The sequence below is a fragment of the Peromyscus maniculatus genome, chromosome 2 (assembly GCF_049852395.1).
Source record: "Peromyscus maniculatus bairdii isolate BWxNUB_F1_BW_parent chromosome 2, HU_Pman_BW_mat_3.1, whole genome shotgun sequence".
NCBI classification, from domain to species: domain Eukaryota; kingdom Metazoa; phylum Chordata; class Mammalia; order Rodentia; family Cricetidae; genus Peromyscus; species Peromyscus maniculatus.
Window position 1 is genome coordinate 67206464 of NC_134853.1, and position 13964 is coordinate 67220427.

Below are 13964 nucleotides of genomic sequence, written 5' to 3' on the forward strand. Positions count from 1 at the left end.
TCACCCTTCACCTCCTACCCACACAGACGGATCTGAGACATTTGTTTCTAGATATGGAGCTACTCTGAGGAACATCTCTTCCATTTTTGTTTTGATTTTTTTGAGACAGCCCTGGCTGTCCTGGAACTCACTCTGTAGACCAGGCTGGCCTCAGATTCCACCTGCCCCCGCCTCCCGAGTGCTGGGATTAGGGTGGCATACCACTTCTTAAGTATCATGTACCTACCGACTCTTCCCTAAGAGGCCTGTCAAGATCATTCTTCAGACCAACTTCACTCACTGTCACCTACCACAGATTCGTGGGCTTTCAGGTAACAAAGCCAGAGAGATGGCTCAGTGGTTAAGAGAGTGTAACTGCTCTTCCAGAGGACCCAGCTTGGATTCCCAGCACCCATGTCAGGTGGTCACAACCTGCTGTAACTATAACTCTGAGGGACCCAACGCCTCTGGCCTCCAAGGGCACCCACACACATATGGATGGCATACACACATGATTTAAAATAAGTAATTAAAATTTTTAATAATTTAAAGGACTCTATCACTGCTTCCTCAGAAGGATTAACGTAGCCTTTTCCTCATGCTCATACCTCGGGCTCTTCAGACAGATAGTGGGGTTTGGGTGAGGGATGGGGAGGGGCTGGGGACTTCTATGTGAGGAACTGGAGTTCAGTCCCCAGAACCCAACCTTCCAAAAACAAAGTGGGAGGGAAGAGGGGACCTGGAAGGCAGGGAAGGTAGACGAAAGTTGGATGTTGGGAAGACAGCATCTTAAATAACCAACACCCAACTAGTCTGCCATGACTCTTCCCATTCAACCATGTGTAATAAGCAGATAATAGGTAAATACGTGATTTTACTCAACACACATACCAAAAACAAGGAAGAAAGAAAAGAAACAGGAAACAGATGTCATGACCGAAGTCAATGATTTGTTCTGGAACCGTTCTGGAACTAGACTGGCACAAGGAGACAAGCTCACAAGACCAGCAAGCTCAGCAGTGGAGGAGTGACTTAGGAACAATCAGCTCCAGCCATATCATCCAAAGAGGATAAGGGAGGAAAAAACCCTCCCCGTGGAGATGGTCCACAGGGGCCCCAGCTCAAGCTCCTGGGAACAAGGAAGCTACAGGTCATGAGACTCCAGCAGAGATGTTCCAAACTCCTCAAGGAGAGCTTCACAGTTAGGGGGATGGATCCAGCTCAAACAGGTTTCTAAATACAGTGGAAGAGACCTGAAAAGCAAGAATGGCGGTGCCTAAGAGTGCAAGAGACACGGGTTTGACATCTTTCCTTCCTTCCGTTCCTCAGCACCTCCACTACAGCATCCTAACTCCTCCCCAGCCCAAGCCAGGAAGACTTGGCCTTACCAGGTAGCTTCTTCCTGTGGTGCTCGAGTTTGGGCCTCCCGCCAGAAAGCAGTGGCCTCGTTCTTCCGTTTCAATCTTTTCAGAGTCTGAAGCAGGTAAAAGGAGCCATCTCTATTGCCTATAGCCCCCCGGAAAACACAAAGACTTAGAACCTGATACAGCCTTAGACCTAGAGAGAAGCAGCACCTTGTCTACACAACACATGAAACCAAAACTAGAGTATTCATAACCATACTCTCACACTGCCTGCCCAGTACAAAATGTTCAACTGACCCTGTTCCTACAAACCCATCCCTACATAGTCCAGATCTTTGTGTCTGAGGACAACAGAGAGACCAGGGAATTCTTAGGAGCCTTGCATACTTGTATATGCACACATGGTTACCTTCTGGGTAATACAGTGTAACCCTATCCAGTCTTCCTATCTGGGCAGGCGTACCATTCTTACATGTCTGTCAAGTACCACTCCTCCTCTACAAGGCCAACGTCATGCAAATGTACTTACCTGGGCATATCTGCACACTAAGGAAGAAGTCACTTAAGGCTTTGGTATCCTGGCCACTGGCTGCCCATTCTAGCCCACGACTAAGCAGAGCAGCTACTTGAAGCTGTTTCAGTACCACATCAGGCCTACACTTCTGCTCACAGCTGGAGCCTGCACCTAGAGACCACCACCAAAGTCAACAAGTATCTTCCCGTCATCCCAGACACCCAGACACACACACACACACACACACACACACACACACACACACACACACACCAACCAAACCTCCAAGTCCCCATTCTCCTCCTATCTTCCCCAACTTTTTTTTTGAGACAAGAGCTCACCACATAGTCCTGGCTGATTCAGAACTTATTATGTAAATCAGGATGGTCCCAAATTAAGGGATCTACCTGCTGGGAGTGCTAGGATTAAAGGTATGTGCTACCATGGCCAGCATGTCCCCCTAAGTCTCCCAGTCTGGTGGACTGGAGTACAATGGGAAGGGAACCACACACCACTTTCAGGAGTTAAGAAAAACTAACATCTAAATTAGAGTCAGGCACAGTTCAAACATCTATATTGTCAACACTTGGGAGGTAGAGGCAAGAGGAACAGGAGTCCAAGGGCATCCTTGACTAAAATAGCAAACTTGAGGCAAGCCTAGTCGATATGAGAACCTGTTTTATAAAAAAGAAGAGAAAGGAAAAAAGAAAACTTAAAAAAAATTAGCCGGGCGGTGGTGGTGCACACCTTTAATCCCAGCACTTGGGAGGCAGAGCCAAACGGATCTCTGTGAGTTCAAGGCCAGCCTGGTCTACAGAGTGAGATCCAGGACAGGAACCAAAATGACCGAGAGAAACCCTGTCTCGAGGAAAAAAAAAATTAAATCACCTTGTTCTTTGTCCTCAGGCAGGACCCGAAAAAGCAGCTCTAGGCACCTGAAGTGGGATATAAATGGCAGGAATAAAGAGCCGACCTCAGAAATTAAGGTAACTACTAAGAATAAAGTCCACCAACTGAGGTCCCGATCAGAAAGACATCCTCCCACCCTCCCCCCGACTCTGTCTTCCCGGACTCACTGGCTAAACTCACTAAGTGCCTCTTTTTGAGCCTTTAGTTGTGACCAGGCCTGGCCCTGAAGCAGGTGGGTAGCAGAGACCCAGAGTGGGCAGTATGGCAGTCCTTTGGTTCTCTTTCTGGCATTTTCCCACAAGGACATCTTGGGAAGCAGACATGAAGTTCGGCTGAGCAGCTCCCCGCATACAGTCAAAGCGTCTGGGGCTCGGCCTGCCTGGATCAGCGCTGCCGCCGCCTCCAGACACAACTCTGGTACACAAGGCCCGGGAGAGCAGGTGGGCGGGGAGACCTGGGGGAGGGCAGTGTCTTGAAGGGCATGAGCCATCAACTCCTGAGCTCTTCACCAGTACCATGCAGAGAGAACTGATCCCCCAGGGAGACCAATGAAGTGCGGGGAGAGGGGTCCCAACCCCCCACCCACCTAACCACACCTACCCTCGGCTCTGAGCCACCACCCAGTAACACGGCCAGCAGGTCCAAGTAATGCTCCGCAGCGTCTCCTGCCCTGGAGAGTCAGTCAGCCCGTGAGTTTCACCCAGGACCCTGGCCCCCCATAAAGGTTCCAGTGAGAATACTCTCTTGGCTAATGAGGGATGCCTTGGGCCCTGAGGTGTAAAGGGGGGGGGGACGCTTGGAAGCTCCAACCCTGGCTCAGTATAGATCCATTCCATTTCAGGATGGATGGGGTAGGCCACGTCAGCATTTCAAACAGGACTTTTCAGTTAAAGGTCTGCTTTAAGGCAGGAAGCTATGTCTTGCCCATGCTTTAGTACAGGAATAAGCAATCTCACAAGAGAAGCATGGGGTCTGGGGAACATGGTTCAGTGGATAAAGTGCTTGCTATGCAAATATGACGAGTTAGAGATCCGGGACTCTTGTAAAAACCCACACAGCAATACACTTCTTTTTTGGTTTCTCTTTGTAGCACCGGCTGTCCTGGAACTCACTCTGTAGACCAGGCTGTCCTGGAACTCAGAGATCCACCTGCCTCTGCCTCCCGAGTGCTGGGATTAAGGGCGTGCACCACCACCACCACCACCACCACCACCACCACCACCACCACCACCACCACCACCTCCGCAGCCACCACCACCACCACCAGGCTACAGAATACATTTTTAACCACAGCACTGGGGGTGAAGGAGGAGCCAGAGACAGGCAAATCACAAGGCTTCACTGGCCAGCCAGTCTAGCCAGAACTAGTGAGCTCCAGGTTCACTGAGAGAACCTGTCTCAAGAAATATAGTAGAGAGCTGGGCGGTGGTGGCGCACACCTTTAATCCCAGCACTGGGAGGCAGAGCCAGGAGGATCTCTGAGTTCGAGGCCAGCCTGGTCTTAGGACAGGCACCAAAACTACACAGAGAAACCCTGTCTCGAAAAAAAACCAAAAAAAAAAAAAAAAGAAAGAAAGAAAGAAAGAAATATAGTAGATAACAACATAGGAAGACATCTAATGTCAATCTCTAGCTTTTACATACCCCAGAACAGCCAAGTGGAAGCTCTCCCTAACCCTGCACGCACAAGTATACCACACATACCAAAAATAAATAAAATTTGAGAGAGAGAGAATCGCATGCCCAGCAAAAGCATCAGAAGTGGGAAGGGGGGCTGTGGTGAGCAGTGGGGAGACTCACCTCCCTGTCTGCAGACATCGGCTTGCTAGCAGGTGCTTGGCCTGGCTCTGTGTGCCACAGTGAAGAGGAGAGGCTGGGTCGGGTTGTGGAAGCAGCAATTCCACCTCAATGAGAAGTCTGAGCATTTTGGGACCATGAGTGGCACTCAAGGCCTAAAAAGAACAGGAAGAGTTTCTGTCTTTGAGAACCACACGTCTGCGTACTTCTGTCTTGATGAGTCGTCCCAACACAGGCGCCTGAGCAGCCTCTACAAGGTGTCTCCACCTGGAAGCTCCTCACCTCAACCAGCAGCTCCAGGCTCTCCAGCTCGGCTGCTGTGTCTCCTAGTTGCCGATATATCCTGGAAGCCTCCAGAAGAGGAAGGGCACAGGTTGTTCCCACCTTCAGGGCAGCAGTCAAGTACAACAGCGCTCTCTGTGGATTTCCCTACATGAATGGAAAGATACAAGCCTTAGCTACCCTGACAAGGCATGATGTCCATGGTTTCCCCCAATTCCTAAGGCTTTAGCTTTACCATCTTACGGAGACAGGTCCCCAGCGCCGTGTACACCTGGACTAACACAGATGGTGGACACAGGCCTGAGGCTGCTTCATGCAAGCTGTTCAGTGCACGGGGTAGGCTCCCTGTGATAAGCTCCTGGAGGCCTGGAGGCAATCACAGTGCAGGCTTAGAAAAGCTCAGAAGGTAGGAAGCATGATGGGAAACAACAGCTTAGAGGAACTCCACGGAAATACAGAGAGCAGAAGCCCAGAGGACCCTTTAGGGAAAGAAGGGATAGATCAGGTTGCTAGACCTTGGCGGCAGGCAAGTGCGGTCAAAAGGACATCCCGCAACCCCTGAGCATCCTGCAGAATCAATGGGGCATCTGACTTCTCAGCCGGAGGGCTCCAGGATTTTAGCAGCAGTAGCAGATCCTCAGAGGTCTCAGTCTGGAGAGAGAAGGACAGTCAGAGGCTCTCATCTGCAAGCACCCCGTCTTCTCCTGTCAGTCTGTCCCATCCAGTCTTTGAGCCCGAGCCTCCTTCTGATTACTGTTCCCCCATTATAAGAGAAAGATAACTATGGGGCAATGATGCAGGCAAGAAGGAAAATCCTAGAAAGTTCCCTGTCACTCATATGCCCAGGTGGCCATGGGACAAGGAATGTGTTTGGGTTACTATGAGAGGATTGAGCCTGGGAGGTAGCTTTAGCACTCATAGAGCCTTATCCTGACTTGGATTTATTAAGCAATTTTTTTTTTTTTACTTATTTATTTATTGTGTATACAGTGTTCTGTCTGTATGTCTGCCTACAGGCCAGAAGAGGGTACTGGATCTCATTATGGATGGTTGTGAGCCACCATGTGGTTGCTGGGAATTGAACTCAGGACCTCTGGAAGAATAGCCAGTGCTCTTAACCGCTGAGCCATCTCTCCAGCCCATTATTAAGCAATTTTTAAAACTGCCCCCGAGATGGCTCAAAGGTTAAGAGCACTGCTTGTTCTTCCAAAGGTCCTGAGTTCAATTCCCAGCAATCACATGGTGGCGCACAACCATCTGTAATGAGATCTGGTGCCCTCTTCTGGCTTGCAGGGATATGTGCAGACAGAACACTGTATACATAATAAATAAATAAATCTTTAAAAAAAAAAAAAAACTGCCCCCAAGAAAATCCCCCAGTGAGGAGCTAACCAAAGCAAGGTCTCAAAAAAAAACTGGTTTGGTTCTCTGTCTGTTTGTTTTTGCTCCTTTTGACAACCATCACAGCAGCCTTCCCAGCACAGGATGCTGTAGGCTGAGAACGGTGGTGCTGGCCTGCTGTCTGAGGGACTCAGACTCCAGGACAGGGGTTCTCAAGTTCCTAATGCTCTGACCCTGTAATACAGTTCCTCTTGCTGTGGACCCCCCAACCATACAGTTATTTCACTGCTTCTTCATAACTGTCATTTTGCTACTGTGATCAATCGTAATGTAAACATCTGTGTTTCTGATGGTCTTAGGTGACCCCTGCGAAATGGTCATTCGACCCTCAAAGGGGTCATCATCCACCCACAGGTTGAGAACCACTGCTCTAGAAGCTAAGGCAAAAAGGATCACAGGTTCAAGATCTTGAGCCCAGGCTATAGAGTAGCCTTGGCGCAAGTAAGTTCAAGGCTAGACTTGACAACTTATTAAGGTTCTACCTCCAATTAAAAAGTAATGAGGGGCTGGAGGGATGGCTCATAGGTTATGGGCACTGACTCTCTTCCAGAGGTCCTGAGTTCAGTTCCCAGCAACCACATGGTGGCTCTCAGCCATCTATAATGGGATCTGGTGCCCTCTTCTGGCTTTGCAGGCAGGATATAGTGATATACATAATAAATAAATCTTTAAAAAAAAAAAAAAAAGTAATGAGAGTTGAGAGCTGGGTGTGGTGGTTCACAGCTGTAAATCTCAGCATCGGAGAGGCTGAGGCAAGGAGGACTGCAATAAGTTTGCAGCCTGGGTACACAGTAAGACCCGACTCAAAAACAAAGTGGGAGACCTGTCATGGTGGTGCACTCCTCTAGTCCCAGCACTCGGGAGGCAGAGGCAGGCAGATCTCTGTGAGTTTGAAACCAGCCTGGTCTACGTTGAGAGCTAAGACTACATAGTGAGACCCTGTCTCAAAAAAAAAGAGTGTGTGTGTGTGTGTGTGTGTGTGTGTGTGTGTGTGTGTGTGTGGTGTAGTGGGAGAGGTGGACTGCAGAGATGGCTTTTAATGGTTAAGAGCACCTGTTCTTACAGAGGACCCAAGTTTGGTTCCCAGCATCCACGTGGTGGCTCACAACTATCTGTAACTCCAGTTCCAGGGGATCCGACACCTTCTTCTGACCTCCATGGGTACCAGGCATGAACATAGTACACATATATGCATGTAGGTCAAACACTCATACACACAGAGATAAATTTTCTTAACAAGTGGGCAGGAGGGGAGGCTGGAAAAAGTATCTCAGTGGTAGAGAGCCTGCCTAGCATGTCTGAAGTCCTAGGTAAATGGTGCAGCTACGGGGAAGAGCGGAGAGTAAGCACTGCCATCCTCATTTTCCTGGGTACCTGGCTGCCACTGAGGGCTTGCAAGAGCAAGGCCAGGTCCCCCGAGCAGTCAGTCCTCATCCAGAGGACAGCTTGAAGGCTGGCCAGGCAGTGTAAGGTAGGTAGCAGCTCCGGCAGAAGGGAGGAAGCAGAAAGGACAGAGTGCCACAGCTCCTGGAGTCCCTGCTGTGACTTTGGCTCCAGCTGATTCTGGGTCTCCATCACTGTAGAACACACACATACACATACATCCCTCATCTTCCCCACACCCTCTGGTTTTTCCTTTCTTAAAACTCCCAAAGATTACAATTATACACCTGGTCTGAAGAACATACAGAGGACGAGAAAAGGGCATCTGTCTCAGCGGAGATGACAGGGTTTGTGCCTCTTACCCCCCTACCCCATCCCCTACCCACATCCCACCCCCTCAAGCCTCGCCCCTAAATCCAGACTGGAACTGCCAGGGGCATGGGAGGCCTTACCTCTCTCTAGGCCCCTTTGAACATCCTTGATAAGGTCTTCAGTGAAACCCTGGGCCAGGCTAGCCCTCAGGATTATATAATTACAGGTGACAGTCAGCTCCAAGGGGAGAGCAGGAAGAGCAGCAGGGAGTCCTGGAGCGACAGATGCTGGTCTCACAGGCTAGCCTGAGAAATATAGCCCAAACGGTTTCCCAATCCAGAGATCAACCCCACTCCAGCCAAGATGCCTTCAATAAGGAATTCGTCTTTTGTTCAGAAACTTGGAAAGAACAAGAAGTTCTTGAAATCTCCTGAAAAATCACTTCTTCAAATGTTGCTGTGAGTGTGTGTGTGTGTGTGTGTGTGTGTGTGTGTGTGTGTGTGTAAGGTGAGGGGGAATTCACCTATTGAAAGACAATTCCACTGGTCTCTTGGTGCTTTAAACAGTGTAGAGAAAAGATTAATAGAATCATTGCATCTAGGGTAAACATCAGAATGCATAGTTATTTTCCATAAGGACTTAGACTTTCAGAAATCACTGTGGGAAACAGTGATTGTTTTCTGTTATCTAGAGAGCTGTCTTTCTGAAGGAGCTTTACAGCCTTTGCGTGACTTTGGTCACAACACGGTCCTGGCACACCTGGAGCATCTAGAATTATTGTGTACTGCAAACAGTACACTAAAGTGATGCTTTCCCTCAGAAGAACACGCAGATTAGATCAGGGGCTTTGGTATGAGGAACTTGTTTTACCCAAAAAGCATCTTTTGTGTAACAGTCAACAGATACGCCTTTGCACAGCTGTTCGAGGTTCAGTCCACCAGAGGCTGGACCTCCCTGCTGCAAAGAGCCTAAAATTTATCTTGGCTTTATCTTAAAGGTGACCTTCTTTCTTTGATCGTCCTCAGAATACAGAACACCCGACAAAACAGGACTCCTAAACCCTCGGAATAATCACCTCAATCCCAGAACCGCTGCTGAGGAGAGGAAATCTCCGTCTTACCTTGCAAAGTGAGGAGGAGCTCCCTAAACCCTTCCAGTGTGTCTTGAGCCAACTGCTGTCGCCTCAAAGACGGACGAGAATCCCCAGTCAGCTGCTGCAATTAGGAGGGGGCCGCTGAGGATCAGTCCTTCTCCCTCGTGACCGAGACAAGAGTGGGACACATTTTCCAGTCATTTCTGGCTCTTTGGACAGAGATCAAGCTCTGCCCCTTCCCCCAGGCTTAGGGTGAAATCATTGCAAACCCGCTTTCTGGGACCTTGAGATTACAAGGCGAGGGTCCCAGAACCATCTTACCCTAGTCTGTCCAACGAGCCAGTCATTCTTTTCCCTCCACAGGTCCAGGCTACTAGAAGATGTTTGGGGGAGGGCCGGAAGGATCTGGCTGCACATGGTCGCCGAGGTTGAGCCCCGTTCCCCGAAGAGGTCTTCTGATGGGTGATGCTGGTCCCGCCGACGCCTTCACCCTAGCCGCGAGGTGGGTGCCCACTTGGGCGTCTCAGCCGGCGGGCTCTCGGTGGCCAGAAGCTCAACACGCTCTTCCCGCCGCCGCCCGCCGCGGCTCTGGTTGGCCAGGCTGCAAAACTCTCGGCCACGGTTGGTTCTCTTCAAGAGTCGGTTCCCGCGGGAAACTGGAAAAGAGACCCGGAACAAGGAGGTGGGAAGACAGGCCAGCCACAGGCCAGGGACAGACTGCTAGCCTTCGCGGGGGCCAGTAGTGAGACTTAAGTTACCGGGAGCGGGTGTTGGCACCAGAGTCTCTGGCTCCGCTCTGCCTTAAGAACCAACGGCAGCCCAGGTTTCCCCCTCCGTGGCAGGCTGGCCCGCGCGGTGCCTGCTGGGGGTTGTAGTACTGTGGAGAGCGCCCAAGAAAGGATTTCCCCACCCCCCACCTCCACTCACTCCCCTACCCCCCTGCAAAAGGAAAATGTCTCCTAAAAGCTAGGGACAGGGGACTGACGCCCTTAGTCATCTTCCCATCCTTTCTTTTTGAGCAAAAAGCCAGGGGAATCAGACATCCCTACGCAGAAAGAAAGAAAAGAGAAAAGTTCTTGGCTCAGTGTATGTAAACATCAATTCAAAACAATTCACAGAAGAAATACAAAAGCCCCAAATATAACGCTTAGAAAACAAGAAATCACCTTCATGGGTTTAACAAGTTTTGGTTTTGCTTCGTTATTGTTATTTTTGAAGATTTGTTTTTGTTTTTTTAATTATATGTGTGTCTGTGTGGGTAGAGTAGGTGAGGTGTCCAGAGGTGTCCAGTGCCTTGTACCTGAGTTTAAGGCCTGAGCCGCCTGACATGTGTACTGGGAATGAACTCGAACACAAGCCTGCAAGAGCACAATGTACTCTTAACCCGGGCCATCTGTCCAGCCCAATGTTATTTTTGAGAGAGTCTTGCTATGTAATCCTGGCTGGCCTGGTACTGGCTTTGCAACCACCAACTAGTGGTAGTCCTCCTGCCTCAGTCTCTCAAGTGCTGGGATTACCAAAACCAAAAAAGCTGCCAGACTCAAAGTCCCACCTCACTACTTCCTGTGCATTTTTCTACCCATTTTCTGGGCTCCCTCTTGGTCTCTATGGCTACTTCCTATCAACTAGTCGCTGGCTCCGCCTCTTGGCCCAAGGTTGATTTTATTTAATAAATGCAATATATGGGTTCACAGTGTGATCAAATATCCTTCAACACTCTGCCTTATTCCTTTAGACAAGTGGTTTCTCAACCTGTGGATCTTCACAGGGGTCACCATTATAAAATAGATATTTATATTATATTTATATGTACTTCAAAACTACAGTTATGAAGTAGCAAAGAAATAATTTCATGGGGAGGAGGGGAGTTTCCCCACAACATGAGGAACTATATTAAATGGTCGCAGCATTAGGAAGGTTGAGAACCACTCATCTGGATGGTTTCTGATCCAGAAATTGGCTGTTTGGCTAGACTGCCATGGTTAGGAGGAGAGTGCTTATTGGGCACAGAATTTCTTTGAGGGGATGAACTGTTCTGGAATTGATAGTCGTCCTCTTTGCTAATTACATACTTATGACCATTGAACGCTACACTGTTTTTGGTCTTTTGAGAGTCGTCTCACTCTGTAGCCCTGGGTGGCCTACAACTTGCTCTGACGACCCAGTGGCCTTTATCGTGAGGCAACTATCCTGTTTGCCTGTTTGCTGGGATTATATACTTTTTTAGACTTATTTATTTAATGTATTTATGTATCTTATGTACTGTCTGCCTGCCAGAAGAGGGCATTAGATCCCATTATAGAAATGGTTGTGAACTGCCATGTGGTCCCTGGGAAATGAACTTGGGACCTTTGGAAGAACAGTCAGAGATGGCTTAACCACTGAGCCATCTCTCCAGCCTGAAATTTTATTTTCTTGACATTTTAATTTTCCTGGAGGTTTTGTTCTACTTATTGATTTGGTCACAGGGACTGTACATGTGTGGAGGTCAGAGGACAACTTGTGAGAGTCAGTACCGGGGATCAAACTCAGTCTTTCCCTGTTAAACCACCTCTCCACCACCACCACCCACACACACACCTTAAAAAAAAAATACATATTTCCAAATGGTGAATTTCATAGTCATGATAGTACATGTCTATAATGCCAGCACTCAGGATGGTGAAGCAGGGGAATCAGGAGTTCCAGGCATTCATGGGTTATATAATGAGACCTTATTTAAAAAACAAAAGTTAATTTTACTGTCTTAATTTGTTTGTTTGGTGACAGGGTCTCACCAGATAGCCCTGATTGGCCTGAAACTCACCTTGTAGACCCAGGCTAGCCTGGAACTCAGAGAGATACTCTTGCCTCTGTCTCCTGGGTGCTAGGGTTAATGGTGTGTCACACCTGGCTTTATATCAACCTTTAAAAAGAATGAATAAACATTATGCTGAGAGACTTTGGTCACAAAAGACCATGTGTTAGAGGAGTTCATTCCTAGGAAATGACGAAATGCCCACAGGAGGCAGATACAGACAGAAAGCAGGTTAAGGAAGGGGTGTGTGGCAGCACATGGCTGCAGTTCCACTATCTAGGAGGAAGAGACAGAGACAGGAGGATCCAGAGTTCAAAGCCAGCTTTAGCTAGGCAGGACCCTCCAGAAGCTGGAGAAAGTGCAAGGTACAATTTTCTTCTGAGTTGGACGGATTGTAGAGATAATTATGCAACTCTGTGAATACATAAAAAAAAACCACTGAATTTTATACTTCTAACAGACTTTCTCTTAAAATTTTGATTCAACTTGGCTGGCCTGAACTCACCACATAAAGTAAGTGGTCTCAAACTTTTTGAGATCTTCCTGTTACTGTCTCCCAAATGCTGGAGTCACACATTTTCCAAGCCAAGTTTCGGTTTCTTATTTCTAATCCACCTTACAAGCTAGTTAGGGACTTCCCCTTTGCATTATCAAGCCTGTTTCTGTCACTGTAACCAAAGGTCAATTAAATTGCCTCAAGTAATACACACTTTTTTCATCTGATCTAAACTAGGGTTTGATGGCCACTAACAATGTGAACACTCTTTGGCTATCTACACAGTGGTGAATGCTCTTATCTCATGACAATTATTTAACTTTTCTCCTACTCACTAAGGCTCCTGAGGTCCTATTGTTGATTCTTTTTAATTCAAATTTTTATGTGTTTGTGCCTGAGTGTACATGTATGTACCATGAGCATGCAAGAGCCTATAGGAGTCAGAAGAGGGTGCCAGATCCCCTGGAGCTAGAGTTACAGGTGGTTGTGATCAGTCATGTGGATGCTGGGAACCAGACAGCGAGTGTTCTTGATGGCTGAGACATCTCTCCAGCTCCAGTTGTGGAGTTTTTCTTCTTTCTCAGACAGAGTCTCATGTAGTCCATATTGGTTTCCAACTAAGTATGTAGCTGAGGATATCCTTGACCTCTTGATCTTGCCTAGACTGTCCAAGTACTGGGACCTAGGGGTGTGCCACTGTTTTAGTTAGGGTTTTATTGCTGTGAAGAGACACCATGACCATGGCAACTCTTTTTTTTGTTTTGTTTTTTTTGTTTTGTTTTTTTTTTGTTTGTTTGTTTGTTTTTAGAGACAGGTTTTCTCTGCGTAGCCCTGGCTGTCCTGGAACTCACTCTGTAGATCAGGCTGACCTCGAACTCACAGAGATCCGCCTGCCTCTGCCTCCCAAGTGCTGGGATTAAAGGCGTGCGCCACCGCTGCCGGTGACGGCAACTCTTATAAAGAAAACATTTAATGGGGTGGCTCACAGTTTCAGAGGTTCAGTCCATTATCATCATGATGGGGAGCATGGCGGCATGCAGGTAGACATGGTGCTGGAGCTGAGAGTGCTGTATCTTGCAGACAACAGGAAGCCAACTGAAAGTCACACTGAGGGAAGCTTGAGCAAAAGAGACCTCAAAAGACTTCCTCCAACAAGGCCACACCTCCTAATAGTGCCACTCCCTTTAGGAGCCATTTTTTTTTTTTTTTTCAAACCATGGCAGCCACTATACCTAGCTGTCCCAGTTTTTTTTTTTTTTTTTTTTTTTTTTTTTGGTTTTTCGAGACAGGGTTTCTCTGTGTAGCTTTGTGCCTTTCCTGGAACTCACTTGGTAGCCCAGGCTGGCCTCGAACTCACAGAGATCCACCTGCCTCTGCCTCCCGAGTGCTGGGATTAAAGGCGTGCACCACCACCGCCCGGCTCTGTCCCAGTTTTAACTTCTGTCCATCTGCCATACAACCGTCCATCTCCTCCTGACGGGAACACTTGAATGCAGTCCCAGTCCTTCTCTCCAGAGCTTCTTCTCAAGTCCACAAATGGACATTTTCAGGACAATCTCACACTTTAAACTTGACATGTGAGTGGTGGGATAAGCAGAGGCACAAGATGGACATAAAAGAAAATCATTAGCCAGGCG

General features: G+C 48.2%; 1 protein-coding gene across 4 annotated transcripts; it reads right to left on the reverse strand.

The window, feature by feature from the left end:
* Window positions 1-494: 494 nt before the first annotated feature.
* On the reverse strand, window positions 495-9922 carry Fancg (FA complementation group G). 4 transcript variants are annotated; one of them, XM_076564063.1, is made up of 15 exons: window positions 9793-9922; window positions 9356-9690; window positions 9062-9155; window positions 8082-8213; window positions 7621-7823; window positions 5361-5496; window positions 5081-5211; window positions 4846-4992; window positions 4567-4718; window positions 3367-3436; window positions 2934-3220; window positions 2746-2792; window positions 1873-2028; window positions 1368-1485; window positions 495-1232 (listed from the first exon to the last, which is right to left on the reverse strand). In XM_076564063.1, the coding sequence occupies exons 2-15, from the start codon at window positions 9449-9451 to the stop codon at window positions 1124-1126; spliced, it is 1878 nt and encodes a 625-aa protein (XP_076420178.1). In that variant the 5' UTR covers window positions 9452-9690; window positions 9793-9922; the 3' UTR covers window positions 495-1123. The 4 variants fall into 4 exon arrangements, with proteins under 4 accessions (XP_076420178.1, XP_015860058.2, XP_076420179.1 ...); XM_016004572.3 differs by having other exon boundaries at window positions 9356-9874; XM_076564064.1 differs by lacking the exon at window positions 1873-2028 and having other exon boundaries at window positions 9356-9844.
* Window positions 9923-13964: the final 4042 nt, after the last annotated feature.